The 26,279-nt window shown below is 39.9% G+C and overlaps 2 protein-coding genes, 1 non-coding gene and 1 pseudogene across 3 annotated transcripts in view; 2 read left to right on the top strand and 2 right to left on the bottom strand.

Annotated features, from left to right (window-relative positions):
- Window positions 1–1,591: 1,591 nt before the first annotated feature.
- Window positions 1,592–1,663, bottom strand: Trnae-uuc (transfer RNA glutamic acid (anticodon UUC)). Its single transcript has one exon. It is a non-coding gene; the product is annotated as a tRNA-Glu (tRNA).
- A 1,057-nt stretch (window positions 1,664–2,720) lies between these two features.
- On the top strand, window positions 2,721–9,378 carry LOC110066070 (neuronal membrane glycoprotein M6-a-like). Its single transcript, XM_089272471.1, has 7 exons — window positions 2,721–2,974; window positions 4,351–4,513; window positions 5,439–5,595; window positions 6,020–6,173; window positions 7,291–7,355; window positions 7,536–7,601; window positions 8,308–9,378. The coding sequence occupies exons 1-7, from the start codon at window positions 2,854–2,856 to the stop codon at window positions 8,599–8,601; spliced, it is 1,020 nt and encodes a 339-aa protein (XP_089128597.1). The 5' UTR covers window positions 2,721–2,853; the 3' UTR covers window positions 8,602–9,378.
- LOC110066069 (uncharacterized) overlaps window positions 9,223–26,279 on the bottom strand; it is a 48,183-nt gene continuing 31,126 nt past the window's right edge. Inside the window, exons 11-27 of the mRNA XM_020773268.2 lie at window positions 21,532–21,642; window positions 19,925–19,971; window positions 19,380–19,584; window positions 18,883–18,944; window positions 18,701–18,760; window positions 17,778–17,889; window positions 17,231–17,278; window positions 16,755–16,859; window positions 15,450–15,500; window positions 14,329–15,225; window positions 13,286–13,408; window positions 12,528–12,645; window positions 11,942–12,092; window positions 11,408–11,470; window positions 10,456–10,528; window positions 10,244–10,297; window positions 9,223–9,795 (exon numbers count right to left, since the gene is read on the bottom strand). Coding sequence (XP_020628927.2) covers window positions 9,637–9,795; window positions 10,244–10,297; window positions 10,456–10,528; window positions 11,408–11,470; window positions 11,942–12,092; window positions 12,528–12,645; window positions 13,286–13,408; window positions 14,329–15,225; window positions 15,450–15,500; window positions 16,755–16,859; window positions 17,231–17,278; window positions 17,778–17,889; window positions 18,701–18,760; window positions 18,883–18,944; window positions 19,380–19,584; window positions 19,925–19,971; window positions 21,532–21,642 — 2,439 coding nt within the window. The 3' untranslated portion in view covers window positions 9,223–9,636. The remainder of the gene's footprint in view (window positions 9,796–10,243; window positions 10,298–10,455; window positions 10,529–11,407; window positions 11,471–11,941; window positions 12,093–12,527; window positions 12,646–13,285; window positions 13,409–14,328; window positions 15,226–15,449; window positions 15,501–16,754; window positions 16,860–17,230; window positions 17,279–17,777; window positions 17,890–18,700; window positions 18,761–18,882; window positions 18,945–19,379; window positions 19,585–19,924; window positions 19,972–21,531; window positions 21,643–26,279) is intronic.
- On the top strand, window positions 24,001–25,352 carry LOC149103475 (adenosine receptor A2b-like; annotated as a pseudogene).

The following is a 26,279-nucleotide window of genomic DNA, read 5'->3' as shown; positions in this document are numbered from 1 at the left end:
GTTTTGTGGGCGTGGCTTGAAAATTTTTTCACCCCTAAAAGAGGTACCGATTCTAAAACAACACATTTTCGTAATTTTAATAGCGATAAAGACGATTGCTTCGAATACCTTCTACTCGTAAATTTTAGGAAAGCACTGTGATAAATCCCTATCAATTCCCTAAAAGGTACCGAGAATGCTCCCGCTGTGGCCCTTTTGAGATTGAACACCCAAGGAGAAACCAAAACCGCTTTTTTAACCCCTAAAGCAAAGATATCAGTGACGTCATCTATTGTTATTACCATGCCAACCAGAGAACTATTGGCTGGTGAAACAAAGGATTCTTTTGTTTAACGTTTTGGACATTTAAATAACAAAAACAATGTTTGCAAACAGATATCTTACCTAAAACGTACGACGAGAACCTCCGTCCTTTCTAAACCCTACCCCCGAGGTCCGCTTTGCATCATGACTACAGAGGAACATCGACACAAAATTAAATGTTTCCGCTTTCCCATTGACCTCTCACTCGTAAGACAGAATCAGTTGGTTGGTGGAAAGAGTCAAATTAAATAAAAGCTGGACAAGACGAATATTGACAAATGAATAAATAAATAATTCCAAGAGAGCCTTGATCGTATCTTACACGTGACTACCGTTTTCCATCGAAGCCACAATCACTGTATTACTGTATCAGTAGTTTTCGAAGATGTCGTTTTGAGGAAAAAAGACGTCACTTTGAAGAACTTGGGAACAACACAACATGGAGCCAGGCAATGAGTCACTGAATTATTATTTCATTATTTTGGGTTAGTCGGGCGAAAGGATATTTCCAGCATGATTTTCAGAATCTCTCCTTCCCATTCCTCCCGCGGCTGACATCGCTAGAAGGGGTCCCATCATTTAGGCACATCAGAGGGATTTTCACTACTTCCTGAGGGTAGGGGATGTTGCATGTACTTATGATCGATCGAGGAAGTTTGGTGGAAAACGATTTTCTCTTTCTTGAGGAGAGAGAGTGAAGGGGGGGGGGGGGGAAAGGATGTTTTTTTTCGCTGCGGAATTAATTATTTGCATTGAATACAGTGGAATCAGGAAAATACAGTATTGTCCCGTTTAGCGCCTCTGTTTATTAAAGTCAGTGGTAATTGCGTCCAATAACTATTTTAGAAGTTGGATATTCTTCAATTTGCTAGTCAAGTCTTCGATATAGTCCGGCCTCACGTCAAGGCGAGCGGATTAAATCTTAATTTCGTCTCTCCGTATGTGAGTTGTGGAATATAACCGGTTCTGGACCTCGCTCTGTGACCTTTGTAAATCGATCTTCCGGGGTATCAAATTACAAGGAGCATTGTGTGAATCACTAACTACACGCGAAAATAAAATGGCTTTAGATTTCTCCCAGTTCGGTTTCTACGCATTCAAGCCATCCAAACAGAAGGTCTCCAGAGGCAAGTGCCAGTCCTTTCATGTTCGTTTTGGAGAGAATGAAACGTGTATGGACGAAATAATAAAAAACACCCATTAAATGGAAGAAAAAACATAAAAAAAAACTAAACAAAACGTTAAAAGAGAACATTACAAAAGAAAAAGAGAAAAAAAAACTCAGCGCTTCCCACACCGGGAGTCGAACCCGGGCCGCCTGGGTGAAAACCAGGAATCCTAACCGCTAGACCATGTGGGAATTACTTGATAGAAGACAAAATTATTAAATACTTAAACTCTTTGTTTCTCTTGGTTCGAGTGGTTCTCCCACGTAATTGCCTTGAAAAAGTACTACGACATGGTTTGAGAGTCTCAAATATCAACAGCGAATGTGTAATAACCAAGAAAAAGATACAACACTAAGTCGTACGTGCTTCAGTGAGATCTGGGCAACGTCAGCGCGTTCTTCCCGGCGTTCTGGAATATTTACACTCGAATAATAATAATATCGAAAGAATTTGCGATGATAATTTTGGTTTTAACGTGTTTTTAAATTATTTCATTTAACATGGCAGGGTTGTCGCCTGTTTCGAGCAAAATGTAACTCGTATAAGGACAAAATTTGCAGCTTTAGGGCGAAAATTGTTTATCATTGGTTATGAATAATTAACTGATTTAGCACGCTGAATTGGAATATATTAAACTAATGCAGATTAATTATACGCACGAGTAATCGCTATGAGTTTCGATAAATATACAGACTGCCTCGAAATAAAAGCAAACAGAAGAAAAACAAAGAAACTAAAAAGTTTAAACAGCTGCTAAAGTTTATGAAATTTAGTAAATGACTGAACAGAAATTTGTATTATTTTCATGAAGGCGTTAAGAACCCTCGAAGATTTCTAATTCAGACTAACGTGTGAAATTCTTTACTGCTGTTTTTTGGTGCAGCCTCGCGTTTTATTGGCTTCGAGTCCTTGAGGTTATTATTAAATTTCTGTTTTATCTACGCTTTTGATAATCTGGTTGTTTCACCTTTGATTTGCAAAGAGTTGCAAAGTCTGAGAGAGTAGAGAATTGTTCTCTACCCGATAAAGAGTAAAGCAACTCCAGGTTTAAATGATAACGAAAATAGTCAACGAGATTTCGACAACAACCGTCACGGTAATACCGAATGCTGCAAAATGGTCAACGTTATAAGTTTCTTTGATTTCAAACTTTTTCAATTTTTTCACTTTTTCTTTCAAGCTTTTTTTTTATCCAAAGATATCCATGACGTCACAAGAGCTTGATTGATTGGCAGGTAACAATCAAGCGTAGTTAACAGGTGCCCCCCAGTTACCTCTCGCCAAACGAGGGGCGAAACAAACCGTTTTCCTCGCTGGGGTATTGAGATATTCCGCGAAATAGAAAGATTTATTACATGCAATCCCTTGAAACTGTATAGCAATGTGTTGCGGAAGGATCTGCCGCAAGCTGTGCCTGGCTTTTAAGAAGTTGATAGTGAGATTTCTAGCGCATCGCGCAGGGTTCCAGAAGAACCATTTATTATGCTGTCGAAGATGCAATGGTAAGAAAGGAATCTTTATCTCATACGATTTTTTTAACAAGCATAACTTGCTCATAAATGCACATTTTGGCGTACAAACATGCTTTCGTAAATATACGTACATACTGCTTTTTGAAAATTTACCTATGGTAACTTTTGCAGCATAAGTGGCAAAGCGTCCCTCGATACCTGTTAAGTTTATTTTACAACCTGCTAGATTTTTGTGAGCAAGCGTGCCAACGCCTGGATTTATCGAGGAAATAGTTTCTACATTCGAATTTACGATCGGCGCACTTTATATTTATACCGAGAAACAAAAATGATCGTAAATATCGTCAATTCTACTTTTCGAAATGAACTGAAATTGTGTTAAGGCTATTGCAGTTTGTGTGTTGCTCCATTTTCATCAGAAAAATAAAATACCAGTTAAACAGTTTTATTCATAAACCCGAAAACTCCAATTCTTGTGGAATTCAGAATTCAGAATTCAGAATTATTTATCCTACGTTTCAACAGCTAAGGAGAAAGTTAGAGTTTGAAAATTTAGTTCCTCCAAACACGCAGTACGTAGAATTTAAGTCAAAATCGCCGTTTTAAGAATAGTGTCAAAAATAACCATCTTGATTAAAACTAAGATACTTTATGTGTACCTTATAGTTATACAATCAAATGTAGTATCTCGATCGAACCATGGAAGTTTCAGTGATACGAAGTGATTTTAAGAATATCAGTACCTTTTTTCAGAAATATCAGTACTATTATGCTGTTACATCGGCCGTGAGCTTATCCGGAGAAGCTGTACCGGAAGAAAAATGTATAACCCCAGTTGGCGGAAAAATAACTACCTTGCTATCAGTCTGGCACAGAAAAATGAAAATTAACCGATTCCCCATACGGTGACAACCAGCGAAATTAAATGCTACAAAAACTTTGCCTGATCTCTTATTTGTCTTCAGTGAACAATGTTTTACTTGTTATGTTGCCTCGAATAGACCTTACAGGGTCTGACTGAAGGTTTCACTGTGTCTTTTCCTTGTAACTAAAGAAGAAGATGCCATTGGATCAGTCACTTACTCCGTAGAGAAACCACTCAGTAACATCTCAAACGGCGCTCTCAGATAGACACCAGAAAATAAAGGAAGAGCCATCTTCAGGCTCTAAACCTTAACTAGGAGCAAGCCGCGCGGGTTGCAAAGGACCAAAAGGAATGGATAAAGCTTGATCATGAACTATACGGCACTCGGTGTCCAAAGAACTGACGATGATAATTGTATCTTTTGCGTTGACTTTGTTTTGGTTGACCAAATTCAATACCTTTGGCCGAATTTTCTAACAACGCCAAGCGAGTTGCTGTTATTTTCTAGAATTGTTTGTAACATTTTTTTTTTCATTTTCAGCATGTTGTGGTTCCTGTAACAGGTGCTGTTGTATTTGTTTGTCACGTGTCCCTGTTGCTTCGCTGATCGCTTCGTTTGTTTTGGGGCTCGGTTTCACTGGATTTGCTCTCGGGCTCAGTGAAGGAGTGAACAACCTTAACAAATGGCTCAAAATGGATATTGTGTAGGTACCTATTACTGTGTAGTGCGTTAATGACGCCTAGACTTCCTTACTCGAAGCTACCGTCTACCCCATTCATTGAAGGACAAATTTAAACGAGTTTCCATTGCGCAACTCCTTTTAATTGCAAAATTTATCGATATTTGCGTTGTACTAGATGTTTTTGTTGAGACTAGCCGTTCTGCTGATCAGTACTTGAACTTGTTAGGTCAACTGTGACCCTCCTCGTCAATGACCAGTGAAGCAAAACACCATTCAAAATGTGCATTTTTTGAAAGACCTTCGCGTTCGATAACAAATATCTTACATGAGGTTGACATTTCGGCTTGAAGAACCTGTCCCTAGGAACAAGAGTAACAAGGGTGGTTAGGAATATAAAAGATTAAAGCTAAAAGGAAGGCCAACGCCATCCTTTGGGAGCAGCCGTCTTTAAATTCTCCGGTCAAACAACTTAATTTATCCCTTTCATACTAATTAGTCTCCTTTCTAAGGTTAAATAGTTTTACTCTTGTTTTTTTTTTTTTTTGGTTCGCGCCTTAATCCTTAATTATTCTTGTAAGTATCTCACTTTGTCATGCTATTTATTGCATATTTTCATTTTATTTCTCACTGTACAACTGACGATGGATGATTTCTCATCCGAAAGATGTATTTTCTTCATTAAATAATGAACTTCAAAAACACGGTGTGGCTCACCAAAGCAATAATGATGATGATAATAATAATGATAATAATAATGATGATGATAATGATAATGATAATGATAATGATGATGATGATAAATGCTGTTATCAAGGGGTGCCTTGGAAAACAATAAAACTAGAACTAAAATATCAATAAAAGTCCTAGAAACATACAGAAAAAGATATGTCATTCGGAAATGGGAATTACTGTTTCGAGATAACCGTGTTTTGTACTGTTTCCGCAGGGAATTGGCCTCTCTCGGAATCATGCTTCTTGGAATATTTTTTGGCGGCTTATCGGGACTGGCACTGTTACATGGGTTTGCAGCTACAGGACGAACGAGGTTCAACTGCTGCGGCGGCTACAAAAGACGCCTTCTTGGGCGTTGCTGTATTGGTTTTGTAAGTACACTTGATATTATTTTTTATTTCGAACCCGAGGGGACTTCCCTATAAAAAGGACATGGATGCTCTTCGGAAATGTTGAAAACAAAAAAACCCTAAGAGGTACCTTGATCCTGTCTTGTGGGCGTGGCTTGAAACAACACATTAAGAGAAACTTTCAAAATTTTTAACAGCGATAAAGATGAATGTAAATGAGACAAAATTAAAAATCAGTCGATTGTCAAATATCTCCTGACATATTTTTTTTTGGCTCAGTACCCTAAAAGGTACTGCAAAAGCTCCTGCTGTGGATCTTTCGAGGCTTCTTTAAACCCTAAAAGGTACGACAAGCATCGCCGTCTTTTTGTATATGGGAGTCCGTCCCCTCTCCCCACCCCCAACGGAATCAGTGAGGTCTTAAATTGATTCTTTACCTCGGCAGCTCTTCGGTTGGCATTATCTCATGTTCTTCCTGTGGATGTTTATTGCTCCAATTCTGATTATTCCACTGATTTTCATGGGAATTTTCTTTGGAATTTGTCAAGTACAAGTCGTCAAACAACTCGGAAAGACGTGCATTAAATTCAGTGAATATGGTGAGTAATTAACGTACAATCAGAAACTTGTTCTGGGTCAACAATTATTTTCCCTGACGATAAACTTTCCGAATCACAGTTTCCATATCGTGAGGCCAATGTAAAAGTATTTCTACTCAACCTACAGCTGGAAGGGTAGAGGCCCGGTGGCCTTATGGACCTCATGATTAGTGTGCTCAACTCCAGATCAAGCAGTCTGGGTTCGAGCCCTGGCCGGGGACATTGTGTTGTGTCCTTGGGCAAGACACTACTCTCAGTGCCTCTCTCCACCCAAGTGTATAAATGGGTGCCGGCGAGTTTAATGTTGGGGATAACCCTGCGATGGACTAGCATTCCATCCAGGGGGAGTAGAAATATTGCTAGTCGCTTTATGCTACAGAAACCGGGATAAGCTCCTGCCTGATGGGCCACTTGGTTCGTAAGCAAACTTTACCTTTACCTACAGCTGGATGGGATGCCAGTGCAACAGCGTTTGGTCAGTTATCCTAATATTATCCGGTGCCCATTTACACCCATATTATTCGAAAATTAGGCATTTTGTCAGAGGACCGCTTGAAAGTCTCAGTTCTTCTAAATATCTCTAGCGACTGACCAGGTTCTGACCGTCTTTAATTTCTATGCTCAAAGTTAACCTTATTGGGTTTTGAAAAAAACTGTCACCGGCAGCGTTGCGGGCCCATCGAGGGTGTGGGGGGTTAAGAGATGGGGCTGGGGCCTGAGTAACCCAAATCCGATGAATTTCTGGCCTTAATATCTGTGTGCCGTTATTTTAATCAGAAAAAAAAAAATGACAGTTTTCCTTTTCGATATCAAGAATATCTGTTCTAAATATTCCAGTATTTTTCCCCACATTTCCTGTATTACGTATCTTTTTACTTAATATCCCTTATCCCCACAAACCCTTATAGGCCGTCCATGTTGCTGGTCTCTACCAAGACCACACCCCCACCAAAGAGACTTGTTACTGAGCTTCATTTCGTGACTTCCCTACTTGGGACCGGTATATATATAAACATAAAATCACCACCAGGAATTTGCGTAACGCAAGTGTACTTCTGCCGTCCAGTAGTAAAGATGTTGATACATATTTGAAAGATTAAACTTACGTTGAATACAGGTTTGGATGACATTGTCAATACAGAAGAAGTTTGTGGCGATGAGTTGCTTGTATTCTGCGAAGCGGTAAGTGGTCAAGTTATTTCATATAGCCGTCACTAAGCTTCTCTTTGTTACGTACTTTTTCTGTCGCAGAAGCTTAAACTTGGTTTAGTGGGTGAAGTTTGATACCCTGGTATATAACCAGTTAATTCGTGCTTGTTTACTGTATGTTTTTTTTTATGGATTTGTTTGTTTACTTTTCAGATGACAGGTGCCACTCCTTATTTTGCCGCAGCATTTGTTGGTGGACTCTTCATTGTCGTTGGCATGGTAGGTAGCATCTTCATATTACGTCACATAAAATAGACAAGAGTGGTAGTTTGGGAAGCCCTTTCAGAATACTCTAGATCGTGTAAAGACCAAATATGTGATGTAAAAGGTAGCGTGCTGAGGTCTTTAGTGCGAGCCCAGCCAGTGTTATTGTCGGTATTCTATTCTTGAACCTCATACAGTACCGAAAAATTGTTGTTCGGAAAATCTGACAGAATTCCGGGATTACTGGCATCCCAACATGGGGGCTTAGGAATACGTGCTCCTATTCGGGTTATACCAAGGAGCAAACTGGAGTCAAGCAAGCGTATGGTTCTTTTATGCCTCAGATCCCTGGTTTTCATACAAGCTACTTATGTTCGGTTTGAGTAGCCTATGGAAGGTTTCGGATCTCCCCATCTGTTTATGCCAAAATATCTAAGGCCCGAAGGGTTTGAGGAGTTTTTACCTCCCTCTCCCATACTGGGCAAGTAAGGAACCTCCTTAGTCTTGGCCACTGAACACAGTCCAGGCATATAAACTGGAAAATTCTCCCAGCTTCGTTCCCCAGGAGAACCTGATATTGGCTCTTAATTTTCTGTAATGCAGTGTTTTAGCACGGTGAAATATATGGAGGTTTGCGATCGCTTTACTACATTGTACTGTAATGTAGATGTTTCTACTTTCAGTATGGTTGTTTTTAACGAGTTCCTTGTTCTTCTTCCAGTTTCACATGATGTTCGTATTGACAGCAAACTACGCCCACATACATGACCACAGAACACGACCCAAGGCGTCAGAATGTTCCACATGCCGGACATGTTGTACTGTCAAGGACCCGGGCCGTTATGAAGAGTGCTTCCCTGAGCCCCCGGTGGAAGAGGTGCAATTAGCCATGGAAGAAAAATTGAAGCTGAACGCAGGGGACCCTGAAGGAGGCGCACATCCCCACCACCACCCCCACTGGGAATACGTGTACGATTATGAAAAAGCTCCAGCGATGCCTGGCAAAAAGTACTAATCGCTGTTCTAGTTGATAAAAGGATTTTGTTTCGCTGCAGGTAAGCAGTGTAAAACCGATGGCGAGAAGGACACGCTACTTTTGGAAATTTGTGAAATTCAGTCTGGAGAGTTTGACAATATTTACTTCAAGCGTTAACCGGCACAAACGCATCAAATCGAGGCCAGTTCCATCAAGTTTCATCAAAGCTAGTTCGAAAGTAGAAGCGCTCAGTTCTGTAACTGGTTCAGCCTTTTTTTACGACATGCGGCTGTAACCAATCAGGATTAAGATAAAATACCAATCATAATTGTTTTGTATGGACCACACCATGGCCCGCCCTCTTCGCTGATTGCATGTTTTTTTTTATGCTGATTATCGATTGGTTAATCACGCTATGTTTGCAGCTCGTCTGTCAACTGATTGTGTTCAGTATTAAGACAGTAGTCACGTTACAACCCAATAGTATTGCTTTTTGCATGGGTTGAGTCTTGCACCCTCCTTCCCAAAAACTGACCATTATATACCTCCAGCTTAGGAAATAGACCAACGGCTGCCATACGGCGCGATTTTTAGTATCATTATACGAAGTACCTTTCGCGGTGTTTCGTTATCCGGCAAAACAGAAAGTACGAGAAACTGTTGAAGCGAACGATTATTTTTAAATTTTTGGTGCGAGAAATGTAATGCTTTATGTATTAGCCAAGATTAAATAATAAAGCTCACATAATTCTTACTTAATAATTGTAAATAGTGATTTTTAGAACATTCTTGAAATAAACGGAGACTGCGAGTATAGTTCCTCGATTCATTCGTGGATTACAAGAAAAGCACGAGAACAAGATATAGTCGCGCGCGCGGATTGTGTGAGGCGGACGAGAAGCGGGAAAACGCGAGAGACTCGGCTATGATTTCCTCCATACTTATCGCTTTTTGTCTGCGTGGCCTTGTTTTGCGAAGCTTAACAAGGCCACCCATGACATTGATGTCATTGGTATGAACAACAACATGTGTTGACCGTAATAAGTTCTCTTCACACTCATTCCGTTTTCTCTGTCAAAGAAAGTCTTCATAGTTTCCTTCTTTCATCTTGCTAGACTCCATGCCTACTCTGTCGCGAGCCATCAGCGGCTTCATGGCCGTGAGCAGGCTGTGATATAGGCCTGGGAACAATATTTCTTGAGCTGCCAACAACTGCTTTGTTCGATGCCGCTCCTGTAAAACAATTACAAATTGATCAAATAAGGTCGTGACGCTCGACTGAGAACAACAGTTGAAATAGTGTTCACACTTGTCTTGATGCTCGGTCATAGCGCCAAGATACCGAGTGTAAACACAACCTTAGACCCCGCTGTTGAAGTTCTCTAACCCCAAGTGTTACCATAACTGTGAGAGGATGGATGTGACAGCTATCTCTTAAATGGTCTTACACTATTAACTTTTCGAAGGGAACTAATGGAAGAGGTTGTTGCCAGAACTGAGGGTCAATTTGAAATCAAAACTGGAGAAGGGAGGGGAGGGTAAATATGAGTGTTTTTCGAGTGTATATGCAACCACCGACGCGAAGAGAAATTATTACTGAATTAGAGTATTAAAGCCTCCTTCTGCGAACTTCCAAGTAAAACAAACATGCATTCGCTCAAAATATCAGTACTATACTAACCTTGGGGGCTTCAAAACAAGCGGGGCAATTTTCTGCAATCACGGGTAGTTTCACCTTAAACAAGAAAACATGAATTAGTACAGCGGAGAAAATGTTATGATCATACAGTGAGGTTGGAATCGATAGAGACTGATGTCGGTTCCTCAAAAATACAGAACGCCTCGTGATACGTTGTGCAAAATGCTTTATTAAATACACGAATCAGCAGTTACCTTTTCAGCGAAGATTCGTAGTTCCTTTTCGCGGACGTAAACTAAAGGCCGGATAACTCTCAAGTCGCCTTCCCTGAAAGAAAAAGCGAATTAAACTCAGGGAAAATAAGAAATCAACGAACCAAAATCTCTCGCAGCAGTTTACAAGAAAACGTTGTTATAAGCAGAAACGTAGTTTTAACTACGTATTTAAAAACATCGAGTCGCTGACGATGGAGCGGTTTTCATTTGCGCGTAGAACAGTAATTGACTACGCTACATGATTCGCTTAGAAACTCGCGCCACTTTTTCATCCAATCAGAAGTTAAACCAAAACCAATCGTGACTCGTTCGCACACGTTTTCCCGCGCTTTACGTCAGTGACATATAATTGCTCCGAGTTTTGATCGGTTCACTGAATTGTCCGTCTCTTTTGTGATTGGCTAGAGTTATAACTTTGGTTTTGGTTTTACGACACTCAATTGCAAACGGCTCTAGTACTAAGATTTTACAAATTTAGAGTTAAGGTTATTCTGTCGGGTTCTTGGAGAGGGTTCTCCACTCTCACAGTTCTCTCTTTACCCAGGAGTATAAATGATCACAAAGTAAATATTTAAAGTAACCTGATAAAATGCTCCCCCTGACTGAGAGAGGTCTAACCCTTTCACTCCCAAGATCTGAACGTTAATTCTCTTAACTAGTACCATAAATTTCATTGTTGGCTAGTACTGAGAATTTTTTGTTTCATCAAGACCATATCTTCTTGTTGACAATTTTCGTTATTCTCAGTACCTGTCTGCTTGACAGTGTATTAAAAGTGTAAGGAGAATTTACTTACCAATCACTCCTGAGAGTCAAAGGGTTAATACTTCTAGTCTCTTCATGATACAGAAAACGAAGTTAACTGAAACTCGGGCATGAAGAAGCACTCTGCTCGAAAAAATTTCTTCGTTCAAAAAAAAAAACGACTTACGAGACTGTATAGTTCGCCTTCATTGTGCGCAAGAGACCGTTGTGGAATGCTGACATCAAAAAGCTGTGAATCAATTAAAACAACAAGAAAATTAGGTTTATTTCCTGAATATGACTTACACTGTGAGCGTTGAATTATGGTGGAACTTGCATTGCTTTTTACGCCTTTACAGTGTGTTTAGGCACGGTTTTGTTAGCCACTCGACGACTGTATAGCTCGCATTTTACGTGCGGTTTTCATAGATGAAAACGAAACGCAAAATATCATCTAAGTAGGACACCCCATGTCCTCCCCCTCCTTGTCGTAGATACTTTGGCCACCTGACCTAGTTCTACTTGGCGAGAGATTCACAGTCACAGATAAGTGTTGCGTTAAGTAGTTTTCTGTGTCAGTCGTTTCTTTTCAGTGCTCGTCCGAAATATCTCTACTATCAGTAAAGGAAAGGAATAAGCAATAGGTAGTAAGCATTGCACTATCATTGGTTGCCTCCAGAAATAATCTCAGGAAAAGATCATTTTCAACTCAACTACACACCTCTCAGCCAAGTCATCTAAGTGTTGTCCCATCGCTAGCACATTATAACCCTCTCGTCTGGCGCATGCGTACAACCGGCCACGCTTCATTCGTGAACAAAAACTACATATTGACTCGCAAACAGTGAGTTGGGCTGCCTGTTGAATGATACCTGTGGAGGAAAAAACATGGTTAAGAGAGCCAACTGGGAGTTTTCTTTCGACAAAGGACAACATCAGCTAGTGGAGGGCGGAAATCAGGAACCACCGGATCACAAGACCAACATCCTCGACTTCTTGACCATCCCGCCTCCATGTCGATATATTCTACGTTCTAAAACACACGGCTTAAGACTTTCACTAAAATCTTTCTTTTGACTGCGGGATCGATTTTTTTTTCGAACTTTTTGGCCTGACCAAAGAACGGAAAACCTTGAAGGCAGTTCCTTAAAGTCTGACAGCCTTGATTCAGCAATCCCTACCCCTCCAGCCAACCATCTTCTTGTTAGCGCTGTTACAGTCATAAACATATCATAGTTATCAGGGCGTAGTTTTAAAATTTGAATAGGTCAAGATTCGACGTCAAACACCGTTAAACTGTCACTTACCCTGCTCTTCAAAGAAGTAAGGAACACCAAGGGACGCTAAATAGTGGACCAGAGGTTTAGGATCATATCCAGGTGACTGAGGGTCCACAGTAGCCGATCCAAGTTCAAAATTAATACCCTGAAAACGAACCAAGCCATACATACGTGTTAACATAATATAAAAAGAAAACATTTTGAATTTTGCAAAAACACCGTCAAAAAACGTACCCCTGACACTACTCTCCGGACACGACAGTTTGTAGACAGGACTGCTGATTACACATATCTTATTAACCAAGCGCGAGTGCCGTGCTGAGAGAATATCGACCCGAGATCTTGACAGTACGGACCGAACGCAGCGACGTCCGTAAAAAAAGGCCTCGGGCCGATATTCTCCCAGTGCTGCTCTCGCGCTTGGTTAATAAGATACATTTATTACACCCTTGAAAATGAGGAAAAAAATGTAACGATCACGGACTGCAAAAAAGCGTGCAATTCTGATTGGGAGCCTACTAGGCGTATACTCACGTCGGAAGGGTAAGAGAGTTGGAAGAAAAAGAAAGGGATCTTTTATGTTTAAGGCAAGTTCTTCTCTTTGACTAAGCCATAAAACAACCAAAAAAAATCTTCAAGAGTGATCGTGCGGGATCATTCGGGATAGTGCCCGTTCTAATACTGAGAGACTATTGGACTGGGAATGGAGCAATGTGACTGGCTAATTTTAGTTATTGGCCCTTTGAACTAACTCAGACGTGTAATGAACGATCACGATTGCATACCTTAGACTTGCTGTAGTATTGATACTGATGTAAGGTGTGCAGCAAAGATAGTGAATCCTTGCCTCCTGACAGACAGACCATCACTCGATCACCATCATGAATCATGTCGTATTCTTCTAAAGCCTAAAAATCCATAACGGAAAAGCAATAACCGACTGACTTTAGCAAGCGTTTCAGTGGAAGTGAGTCTAACCACATTTTTTAACTTTGGCGCATGTCAAAGTATTTTATTGGATTCTCTAGTTTCCAATTCCCCATAATTCACTCTGCTTGCCCGCTGTTGTGAAATGCTCTTGGGAGGTCTGCATATTCCCAAGAGCATTTCATAGCAATAGTATACGCAAAATTGAGGGTGGGGCGGGGGGGGGCGGGGCGGGGGGGGCAAATAGAGTGAATTATGGGCAATTGGAAAATAGAGAATTGCCATGTGATAAATATGTCATACTGAATGTAATACTGAAACATTGTCATATGAAATGACGTATTTGCACTATTCTTGGACTAGTATGATAACAAAAGTGAAACAGCCGAAAATGGCCTTTCCCGTGGAAATGCATATAATAAAACCCAACAACTTTGTGAGGCGCTAAAAAAGTATCATCACACAGTTGCCCTTCAAGCGGCTATACCTTCGGACAGAGCATGTTGCAAGAAATTTAGGACACACAACAATGACTTTCGATGATGTTCAACGTGTATTTTTCAGTAGAAGCGAGGGATCAAAAACGCCAAACGACCGACATCCCGCAAAAAAATTAGCCAATCCAGTTCTGGCTCTCTCACGACACTTAACGCTTCGCTTGTGAGAGAGAGGGAACCTCTCTCCTACCAGCGTATCGTTGCCTGACAGAGAGAGGGCCACAATTGGGCTATTCAAAAATTAGCCTGAGCCTAAATAATGAGAAGCAACTCAATTACTGTGATCAAACTCTCACTCCCCGATTGACTTCAGAATTCTCCCTACGGACTTCCATATATTTTTTGTTAAGTTACTTGTAAGAATTTGCTACTTGACGAAATTGATAAGTTTAATATTCTCTTACTTGTACAGTTGGTTTAAAAATGTTCTTTGGTGGATGATGAAACTGCGGTTTACCAGTTGTCACTTCGTTTTGCTTGCTCTTTCTTGGTTTCCTTCGACAAACATTTTCTGAATTTGCAACAGCATCGTTGTTTTCAGAAATCATCTTGTTTTCAGAAGAAGAATTTGTGATTGCATTCAGGCCGGTAGTCCTCGCTCCGTCAAAAGTTGACGAAACGGGGCACTTGTCAAAATCGTTCGATGAAGATTCAATATATTTAGCAGCGGAGTTTTCGAGGGCGTTTTCCTCTTTGGTAAATTCGCAAGAGCCAGTCTCTACAGATGAAATTTCCAGAGCCCTTTCCACGCAGACACGATTTTCTCCCTGTCTTGCATCAGTATTTTCAGCTTCAGAATTCGCAGGATAATATTTGCCAGCTTCGAGAGATATAGCGTCCCCATTTGTCATTAAATTTACAACGTTTGCCATACCTAGGTCAGGAAATGTTGATAGATCTCTGTTTCTATAGTTATCGCATTTCTCGTTATTAAAATGCACATCACCAGTGTATGAATCATGGATTTGTCCATTAACAACACAATTAGAATCCACAACTAAATTGTTGACATTTTCTCTGGATGTAGCAGACTTGTATGCTGATTTCAAGGAGCATTTTTCTTTGGTACTTAAACAGATCTCATCACAAGGTTTCAAGCAACCAGTCCTATTTAAATTAGTCCCCTCTAAGATACTCGTGTCAGCTTTCCACTGTGGTGGAGTAAACGGCGGTGTTATTGGAAAGTGCGCAGGATTTTTTCCACTTAACAGCTGGGCAGCTTCGCTTGGAAGTAAAAACCAGCGGTACTTTTCGCCTTCTTCACCCAGCAATAATGACTGATCACCAACACTGTTAATAATCTGGGAAGAAGAATAAAATAATTTCAAATTGAAAGAAAGTATTTACAGGTTCATAAAACGCCTGGAAGATGAAACAATTCGATTCAAACACTGGTTTCTATCTCCTCAGAAACTGCATGGAGAATTAAAGCAAAGTAATAAAATGTGAAATCAGTCGTCTATCGTCGACCTAATACACTGTACTGCGTACGAAGAACAACAACCAGAAGTTTTCCTGTTATTACCTTGTTTGTAGCTGCTTTACGGAATATTTTCTCAGCTTCAGAAAGACACTCCTGAAGAAGAAGATAAAAAACAGAGATTTCTGTGAAGAAAAGTTGGTAAAAGAAAGGAGAGATCCAAAAATAAACTCTTCTTGTATTAACACGCAAATGTTCTCACCATTTCACGGTTAAAAAACACGGAAGTCGTTAATGGTCCGTGCCTTGTTTATTCTGTTCTTAAGTTTCTATATAAACGCAAACATTTCTATCTCTTTATTTCTATGACCTGCATGTACGATTCTCCGTTGATATCTGCAATGTTATGTCTGACTTCTCTTGACAAGATTCTTACATTCCGTTGCCAAGTAGGCTACTTAACAATCAGATTATGAGCTCGAGATTTTTGTCAACTATCACGCATAGAAATCGAGAGCGAATGATCTAACTGCTTAGTATAAATCTACTAGTTGTTCAAAACGTTGTTATCTAAATCCTCTTCACAGACACTTCGAAAATGCAAGCGGAGAAAGGGCCACCATTTTGTTGGCAACCGCACACTGCTTGGCTACTATCTATTTAACAATTAGATTATGAGCTCGAGATTTCTATGAGGTGAAAGTTGATGAGGGCGCAGTCCCAGCCAAGTATCATGCGATAGAAATCGAGAGCGAATAATCTAATTGTTTTAGTAGAATTCTTACTAGAATTTACTTCAAATAACGGTTTCCAATTATTTCTGGACGTATTATTTAACTTTGCACCTGAAAAAGATCGCTCCAATTGAATTGTCATTTAAAATTGAAGTTGTGCACGTGCACACATCAGTTTTTTCAATAATTTCAATTTTTTTAATGTCAAGAACCCGAAAATGTCCTTCATTATTATTATTGTTATTATTATCATTAAACTATCCATTTGCATCAAAATTTTCCTCCAAAACCTTGGAAAAACGAAAAAAATGTCGACATTTCCTAGACGACCTCCAGCCACTGCACACTAATAAACAATCAGATTGATAGTTGACGAGGGCGCAGCGAATAATCTAATTGTTTTAGTATAAATCTACTAGTCGTTCAAAACTTTATCTAAATCCTCTTCACAGACACTGAGAAAACGCCAAGAAGCGACCGTCATTTTGTTAACAAGTGCACACTGTTACGCTACTCACTATCTACCACAGAATAGACAGTGAGTAGTGTAGCCAATCAGAGAACGGCATTCGTGATAAAACGCTAGTAGATTTACACTTATGCACAATTTGGTACCAAGGTACCAAGGTTAAACGAGAAAACTGCAGAACATGAAAATTCCTGAACAGTTTCTTACCGAGTAAGAACTTGAAGTTTCTTCCGTGATCGGAGAGGATGATGGGTAGGTCATGTGACCATCTGAATACGAGATTGAACCGAGCCACTTCCGGTCACGAAACACCTGCAATCAAACGCAACGGCAAAGTATTCGTGACAACTGCTTTACTGATTAACCGTAGCAGCTGTGGTGACAAGGGCGACCTAAAAGATGCGGTGTATTTGAAATATTTAAAAAAATGATAACAATGACCCCAAAAAAGAAGAAGCAAATAAGAGTTCAAGAGTAAATACCAATGTGTTACGTAAGAACGCTAACTTGATGGCTGATCCAAAACTACGAATACTGCAAGAAATTACAGTGCTTTAAAAAAAGAGAGAGGGACAAAACAATAACAGACAGACAGACAGACGCACAGACATATACACAGACAGACACACAGATTTACCTAGGGAAAATCAAGCAAACAAACAAATGCAGCACGTAAGGGTTACCTGATGTTTTCTATGCTTCCATTCTCCAGTCTCAGGATTGAACATGTACTAAACAGATCAGGAAGACAAAAGATTATTACCATCGTTAAGTGACACAACAACCACGGCCAAAGCAGACTTGCAGTCACCCGCATCGCTGCCCAGCGGCATCATTCTTTTTTTTTTTCCTTTGGTTTGCCAATCTCATCACCAACAACCGCACACACAGGCTGTGTCCACAGGTGGAAACTTTAGCTTTCCGCGCCTTACGTTTCGTTTAACGTGGTTTTCAATGGGTTAAGAGCTAAGACACTAATAAGGAGATGACAAGAACGACATATCTGTCTGCAAGTGAGCATATGAAAGATCATATATTTGAACTGCCGAGAAAAATATGAAAACAAGATTACATGATCATCGAAGTTATGTACATAGCTTAGGCAGCTGTAAAATTTCAGGCTTCAATTTCACAGCTGCATAAGTTGTGCATATAACTGCAATGATTATTATGATTATTGATGTGTTCACATATCTTTCTGTTATCACAGAGCTTTTCTTTTTTGTGTACCTGTGGAAGAAGCTTCCAGCCATGTTCTGCCACCATCTCCACTGCTTTTAAAACAAACTCCACAGCATCGTGTGACATGAAATACGGCAAATTGAGACGGACAAAGCCTGGTCTATAAATTAATCCAAGAACGGCAACAGGGTGTCAATGTTTGGAACAAAAAAATACTGCGTCACTTTCTATGGAATTCACTCTACGCCGGAGGAATTTGAAAACGCAGCTTTCTTTCTACGGTTAGGCCTACCGTCCACACTAATCCGACACGAAAACGGAGCTTTTTTGAAAACGCTCTGTAAACCAGAGGAATTTGAAAACGCAGCTTTCTTTCTACGGTTAGGCCTACCGTCCACACTAATCCGTCACGAAAACGGAGCTTTTTGAAAACGCTCTTCAAACCGGAGGGATTTCAAAACGTCGGCTTTTCGTTTTCGTGTGGATGGAAAACATTTTGAAAACGGAGTTTATCGAAAACGATGACGTCACGATAATCACGTGATTTCCCTGACCGAGTTTTCCTCAAACACAAATCCAAAATGACCGGTGATTGTTGCGTTTTCAAATTCCTCCGGCGTAATGTGGACGGAAAACATTTAATGCGCTTTTAGAGTGACTCCCCTCCGTTTTTAAATTCCTCATAGTGTGGACCGGGCCTTACTATTACTCTAAAAGTCGATGTTTACGTTGTACCCCACATCAAGTTTTCAAAGTGTTTTCGCATATTCAATTCAATTTTTTATTTACACTATATCGGGCATTTAGATCGATACATTCTATAGGTAAAGTAAAGAAAATAGCAAAACAAAGTCAAGAAATGTAAAGCCGTAAGGAAATAAAATGGATTTGTCAACAGTGGCCAAAGTATTGCGATTAAAGGGAAAAGATTGTCACCAGTTCAGCGCTTTTTCAAGTGTTAAAATATTTACCTTAAAATTTCTCGTTCAGAATATTCCTGGTATCGTCGAAGATGAACCCTGTCTAAGCGACTGCGAAAAAATAAGGAAACTTTAAAGGATGTAAGAAGTAGAAAACAAATGATAAAATAACATGCTAAGACAAAAGGAGCGAAAAATCAAAGGATAAAAATGAAACTGACATAGACACACACCTGTCTTCCAGTAGGAGATCTTCAATCTCCTTTGCCAGTCGTTCATTTATTCCCAAAAGACTCTACCAAAATAAAATAAATTAAAATCGGTCTTTACTTTCCGATAAACTCAGCTAACGTTTCAGGAGCGAAATGAGACGAAGTTTAGAATTTGTTTCCGGAAAATCTAGCTAAAAATAACATTTACTGACCTTAAAACGCTCTATGCAAATAAGCCATTTTATAGCTGGGTGCTTAGTTACCTGGCCTATGATTGCAAGCGAGACTGGAGGTGACCTTGCTTTGATACAGACCTCTCTGCTTTTCTCATTTAAACGCAAACTAGTTAGCATTAAAACAACTTGATTTACATGCACAACAAAAATAGTGAGGTCTGTATCACAAGGTCACCTCTGGCCTCGCAACCATTCAAAGGCCAGGCCATGGAGCAGACAACTGTAAAATGGTCTATTGGAGGACATTAACAGGCAAATTATAAGTACAAGAATAGCAGACACCTGCGCATAGGGGCCCGCACAAGCACACCCTCCACGAGCCTGTATTCCAAACAAGTCATTAAGCAAGGCACACACGTAGTTGTGATGTAAGAACACCCCAGCGATTGGGTGCCTGATGAGGAAGGAAAATATAGGGAGACGAGGGACCGAAGTGCTGCCTAGAAGAACAAGGTTACTGCTACTGCTCCATGCCGCCAATGCTTTCCTGTAAATGAAAAAAATACAGATTACAGTTCAGGACATCTTCCCTCTTGAGTTGGGTTCCCGACCGCACGAAATTGTAACATTGAAAACAGCTAACAAGGGGACAGTCAACATAAGAACAAACATTGCAGAATGGTGACTGTTATCCAGTATTTTAGCACCATTGTGCAAATGCTACATCACAGCATTTCCATTGTTTTGACATTTGGGGGAAAAGTTCGTCAGAAGCATTTCCTTATCCTTTGCTCCTTTAGCATTTTGTAATAATTAAATACATAAAATAGTGTATTTGAAGGAAAATTTTGCGTATCGTTAAAGTTTATTTTGAAAATTTAACTAACCTGCATAGCTCTTCCTCTCTAGTCATAATGGCAGCTGCTCCAATTTCCTTAATGAAAGGTACATCAAAACGTTAAGGCAACAAAAACATTTAAGGATAAGGAAAACGACCACTTTTCTAAGTTTAAAAAACATGTTTCGACAGAACTTCTGTCATCTTCAGTTGAATGAATGATTACAAAGCAAGTTGAATAATAAGTAGGCAAAAATGCTAATTAAGACAAATAGTAACAACAGAACGTGAAAAGGTGTAAATTAAAAGGATAATTTTAGATTTACATGGTGTAATTGCTGATTGAGGCAAGGTAGGCTATCCATATTCAAAAAGAACTACCTTGCCTCAATCAGCAATTACACCATGTAAATCTAAAATTATCCTTTTAATTTACACCTTTTCACGTTCTGTTGTTACTATTTGTCTTAATTAGCATTTTTGCCTACTTATTATTCAACTTGCTTTGTAATCATTCATTCAACTGAAGATGACAGAAGTTCTGTCGAAACATGTTTTTTAAACTTAAAAAAGTGGTCGTTTTCCTTAAAATCTTTACATGTCTGCTGCTATCTAGACCATTTAAGGATAACATTTTAGCCGGCTCTCAAATTAAAAAGCAGTAGCAAGTAAAATCCTCTGACTATCACGAACATGAATTCGAAAAGTCAAAATCCAATTGCATATTTATATGGAAAGAAACCTGAAAATCTTAGTGTTCTGGGCTCGTTTTGGGTAAGAGTGAATGTCCTTAAAGGAGCTACCTCACGGTTTGCGCATCTTGAAACGTTCGGCCTAAATTTTTCAAGTTCGTCGTTTGTAATCCGTGTCATCCGTGACCATCCTCGTTCCTTTATGGTTTATTACTATCTCTGTGGTGTTTTTCGATCTCAGGTAAAACTATTTTCAGGTTTCCTTCAATTTTAAGGTTCTTTTTTTAGTGGCCATTCGCCAAATTAACTCGAAATAGCGTGACTGAGCTCCTTTAAGCTTAGCAGAGTTTTGACAAAAAATAGAGAAAAATACCAATGATAGTGAAACTTCATATGACTGGTATCCCTTTAATAGTAAATGAATGCAACCTTATCGTCATTGGCACCGTCATCGTTTCCTTGCCCTAATAGTCTTTGGAAATAGTCCTTCAATAACAGTTTCAAAACAAGAATAGAAAAGTTCAAATGAGGCCTGAAACTGCTGTCCTGTTTAAAGGAGCTCAGTCACGGTTTGCACATTTTGAAAAGTTTAGCCTAAATTTTTCAAATTCGTCGTTTGCAATCCGTGTCAATCTTCGCCATTCTTGACCATCCTTGTTCCTTTATGGTTTATTATTATCTCTTTGATGTTTTTCTATCTTAGTAAACTATTATTTTCAGGTTTCCTTCCATTTAAAGGAGATTTTGTACGTGGCCAAAAAAAGACAAAACACCGTGACTGAGCTCCTTTAAGTTGGAGGTTAAAACCAGAGCTTTCACCGATGTAAGCCATCGCTGATGATGCTGTGGGTCGGCGAAAGCGTAGCTCTTAAGCTTCAACTTCAGCAGTAATTTCAGGCTTCATTTGAACTTTTGTATTGCGACAATAAATAGTCTTTAGTGTTTCCAGATGGTTGCCATGTACCTGTTTTAGCTGAAACACAAGTCCCGCTCTGATAGCCCCGACAATGGCGGGCGTACCAGCTTCCTCTCTCATCTCGATTTCTTTCAGGTATCTGTGAGAATTTTCCGTCACCTAAATGCGAAACACATATAAGACAAAACAGATCCTGATTGAATTTCTGTCACAGAAAGCGGTAAAGAGGATTCTCAAATGAAGCTGTAATCTGGCGGCTGACGACGTCATTTTAAGTGCGGTAACATTTGAGTCCGGTGTGGACTTGAGCATTAAGTCAGAGCACATAAGGGGGCTAGGTAACGCAATTTTAGGTATGTTGGTACTTACCAACTAGTCATTTGTGATGATCACAATTAAAATTGCAGAAAAACTTAAAAGAAACACAGAAAAGCCGAAAAGAGGCATGGCAAAATAGAAATAGATTAGGTTCGCAGCTTTACCACCATTAACATAGAAAACAGTTGTGTTCTCTTTATGTTTACTGTCACGTTTCGAACAGACTGTAGCCGGTGATATCTATTCGTTTTCTTTTAGATCGTAAATCAAGGTCTGAATATACCAAACGAGTTCGTCTGGTGCATCCGTCTGGGTGAGAATCGTTCACTTTAGTTCACACTAGCGACATAACAAGGACGTCATGTCGTCATGTCGTTATGTTTGCAGTGTGAACACCCTCACTCCATGACATAATAGCAACGTTACGTCAGCTTGAACGTAACGGCATAAGGAAAACCTGATCTTTCCCATATGTCTTTTTACCGATGTTCACATTACAGTCGAACCTCCCGTAAGCGACCACCCAAAATGTCAAGCCTAGGCGGTCGCTTACGAGAGCTCAGATCATATTGGGTAAAAATTTTACCTCATTAGTATATGGTAACCGCAGAGACTTAGCCCATGTTTTAAATGTTTTAGTCGTGTGTAAACTCAATTTCGAGAAAAATGCGGTACTTCCCTTTGAGAAATGTCCGTCTCTTGTACTACCCTGGAAGGCCAGAATGTTACAACATCTTATTATCCAGTTTTCACTCTATTATCTGTCGAGTGCTCGCTTACGGGAGGTTAAAAACAAAAGAAAACTTCAAACTTTTAGCTCTGAAAGTGGTCGCGGTCGCTTACGAGAGGTAGTCGCTTATAAGAGGTTCCAAATACAGTGATTTGACTTGGAAAAAAACTGGTCGCTTAGGAGAGGTGGTCGTAACCGAAGGTTCAACTGTACTTACAAAAGCGATTACGTCGTTATGTCGTTCATGTGTTTATGTCGCTAGTGAGCAAAAGCTGCAGTGGGTAACTGACGTTTCGACAACCCAAGCGTAAGTCATCTTCAGAGTCAATAGTAACCTGAGAATGACACGAGCAAGTTTCATGAAGTCTTGACACTTCTTTATTGGCTATAATCATATTGTAGTCTTATTCCATTTCCTTGTATCCTTCTTTTCGATTCTGCTTATGTTGGTGACTTTGTGACAGGAGCTGTGAGGGTTATTAACGGTAAAATCAGATAAGTTTTCCTGACTAAAGTACTTTCATACCAAAATAAATTAGCTATAACCGCCGACCGGTTAGCTCAGTGGTAGAGCACCGGACTAGCGTGCGGGAGGTCGCAGGTTCAAACCCCGGCCGGACCAACACTCAGGGTCTTTAAATAATTGAGGAGAAAGTGCTGCCTTTGTAATGACATCTGCAAATGGTTAGACTTTCTAGTCTTCTCGGATAAGGACGATAAACCGTAGGCCCCGTCTCACAACTCTTCAAAAATTAATTCTGTGGGACGTAAAAGAACCCACACACTAATCGAAAAGAGTAGGGGACGTAGTTCCCGGTGTGGTGGTCTATCTCTCATCTGATGGTTAAATGCTCGGAGATATTAGCTGCATAAACTACTCTGAAATCCGAGGGTAAATAAAGTGATGTATGTATGTATGTATGTAGCTAGCATACAATTTTCGTATGACAGAGTAAGAACCAAAACGGGCATCGTATTTGTTTAACATGTTTGAATTGATCTTGCTCTAATGATTTTCCCTCCCCAGTCCACCTGAGAGCACTCTCTTACGCTCGTGGAGCCTTATGATTGGTCAATAAAAGTCGTGCAACACGCTCTCTGGCCAATAAGAGCCAAGGTGCTATCTTCTCGACCAATCAAACGCAAGAAGAAAGCAGTCGGACAGTTGGCTTCCAAGAAGTTTCTGCGTGCACCCAGCAGTTACATTTCTTTCCAATTTCGATTCTTGCGATATTTTTCCCTCCACTCTAAATGACAAAATGCCCTAGACTGCATGAAGAAATAAAAACACTTGCAAATATCAGAAACAACAAGAAGGAGGAACTATCTTGGGGAAGTTCTGAATGACAGATGTTTGTAAGTTTACTCGTCGATAAGCAAAACAACTATTACGCAATACCCTCTTGGTTGTTTAATGAAGAACATGAGCATTCATTAACTCTTGACATTGCCAATCACTGACGTGCAGATGGTCTTATTGCAGGCCTTCTTTATATATTATAGCTTCGTAAAACAATTTTATATGACAAAAACTCGTTGCCTTAAAGGAAACTTGAGCCACTGTCATGAAGAAATCGTCGTGTGAATGAGAGGCACAGTCATGAAGAAATCGTCGTGTGAATTAGAACTGCCTAACTATCCCAACGTCTCCAACGTCCAAGACCTTCATTCGACTTACATCGCTAATTGTGTCTTCAACAGCTTTCTATCCTTTACCGCCATCATGTTGAACATTGTCACAATTCACGCCATAAGGAAAGCGTCGTCGTTGCCAAAGACTTTAAGAACATTGCTCCTAAGTCTTGCTGTTTCTGATCTTGGTGTTGGTTTATGTGTTCAGCCATTTTATACTTCACTTCTGGTAAAGTGGTTACAGCAAAACATTCCCAGCTGTATAACCTACAAGGCTCATTCCCTCATTGCGACTTTGTTATCAGCGGCTTCTTTCTTTGGTGTTATCGCCGTAGGCGTAGACAGGTTCTTGGCGATCCATCTTCATCTCAGATATCAGGAACTTGTAACTCACAAGCGTGTTCCTGCTGTGACGATCTTCATATGGGGTCTTAGTGCATTCGTTTCTCTGGCATCGTTGTGGGTTTCGTTTGCTACTCGCGCTCTATTCCTTGGCATTACAGCTATTGTTGGTTTCCTTCTCGCAATAGTGGTTTATATCAGGATTTATGTCACCGTACGACGCCACAAGAATCATATGCAGGCCCTTCAAGTAAGACAAGTAACACAGGCGGACGAAATGGCCAATTTTGCTGGCATCATTAAAACTGCAGTCGGTGTATTCTATGTATATCTCGTGTTTTTGTTCTGTTATCTGCCATACTTTATCAGTTTGGCCGCCATTAAAATCGTCGGCCCAAGTTACCCGTTGAGGAGATTACTTTTTTTCTCCTTCACACTCGTGCTTCTTAATTCATCTCTAAACCCTGTAATTTACTGCTGGAAGATGAAACATATTCGACACACTATCATGGAAATACTGAGGAACATAATCAATTCGCTCAGAAATCGTTTATCGCAGTAATCGTAGAGTCAGCCATGTTGTAAATAAACATGTTCTGTATATATGAACAAAGACTGCGAACTCGGGTAAACAAGAACGTCTTCAAACTGATTAGTGCAAGACCATTTATTTTTACCTGATACACTGACTTTTTTGTTTTGTGATTCTTAAAACGTGAAATAAAAAATCATTTAAAATAAATTAATTACATATATTTAAATGAAAGAGAGTATGTAGCAAAGTTTTGTTCGCTGTTGCAAATAAAAACCAGTTTTATTCGCAGTGTTATTAGCTTTTCAATGATGAAGACACTGGAATTGAAAGCGAGGAACGTGCACGCGTTAGATCTGTTGTTCACTGTTTTAGCTATGACATACTGTATTCGGACAGATGTTTTTTTCTGAAGGGCTTTACGCGGAGTAAAATACAGTTATTTTTACTCCGACGTATAACATCTAGCACACAAGTTTTATTCGACCACACAAGACCCAAAAGGGGACATCGTATTTTTTAACATCCCCATAGCCCTTTTCGCTTCTCTTAGCCGGCGCGGCCTTGGCACGAGAAACGAACTGGGCTCTGGAGACAGAGGATTTCCCAGTCCTAGATTCTAGGACTTCCAGTCTTTATGTATGCAGTCGCGATGTTTCTATAACCTGTATGGGATTGACAGTGGCGGCCGTCGAGGCAGGATTCGAGGAATCATTGTCTCAGACCTTAAACGGTATCAATTTGGAGAATGTTTCCGTCAGTGTAGAACAAAAAGAGGCGACAAGGGACATTGTTATTTCAAGAAACACACACCGACTGGCGTTGGCAAGTCCTACGCGGACAGCCAGCTGCAACATATTTTCATTTCTGTTCTATTTGTTTATAATTTTTTCAAAAACTCATTAATACTTCATAAAGGAAGTACAAAAGAAATGAATGTTTAATGAGTGTCTTTAAATGTGAAAATGACACGGCTAAATTTTGCAGCCGATTTTCTCCATAAAAATAATAATACACGCAAGGATTATTCTACAAACTAGTAGTAAGTGCCTTCGAGTTTTGGCGGGCTTGCTATGTTAAAAAAACAAAAATTCTTGGGACAGCATTTTGTGCCTGAGCTGCTAAGTAGGCGTGAAATTGGTCTCCCTTCAGCAAGGGCGAAAACAAATAAATTGATCGCAAAGCAGGCTTGGTATGATAAAAAAAAATAAAAAAAAAAAAAATTCTAGGGAAAGCATTTTG

The sequence above is a fragment of the Orbicella faveolata genome, unplaced genomic scaffold (assembly GCF_042242905.1).
Source record: "Orbicella faveolata isolate gen_17 unplaced genomic scaffold, um_ofav_v1 contig_35, whole genome shotgun sequence".
Taxonomy (NCBI): Eukaryota; Metazoa; Cnidaria; class Anthozoa; order Scleractinia; family Merulinidae; genus Orbicella; species Orbicella faveolata.
This window is presented reverse-complemented; position numbering and strand designations above follow the sequence as displayed.

Coding starts and splice junctions, on each gene's coding strand:
- LOC110066070 (XM_089272471.1), top strand. CDS start 2,854: ATGTGTTGCGGAAGGATCTGCCGCAAGCTGTGCCTGGCTTTTAAGAAG. Junction 4,514..5,438: donor TGGCTCAAAATGGATATTGT/GTAGGTACCTAT, acceptor CTGTTTCCGCAG/GGAATTGGCCTCTCTCGGAA. Junction 6,174..7,290: donor CATTAAATTCAGTGAATATG/GTGAGTAATTAA, acceptor CGTTGAATACAG/GTTTGGATGACATTGTCAAT.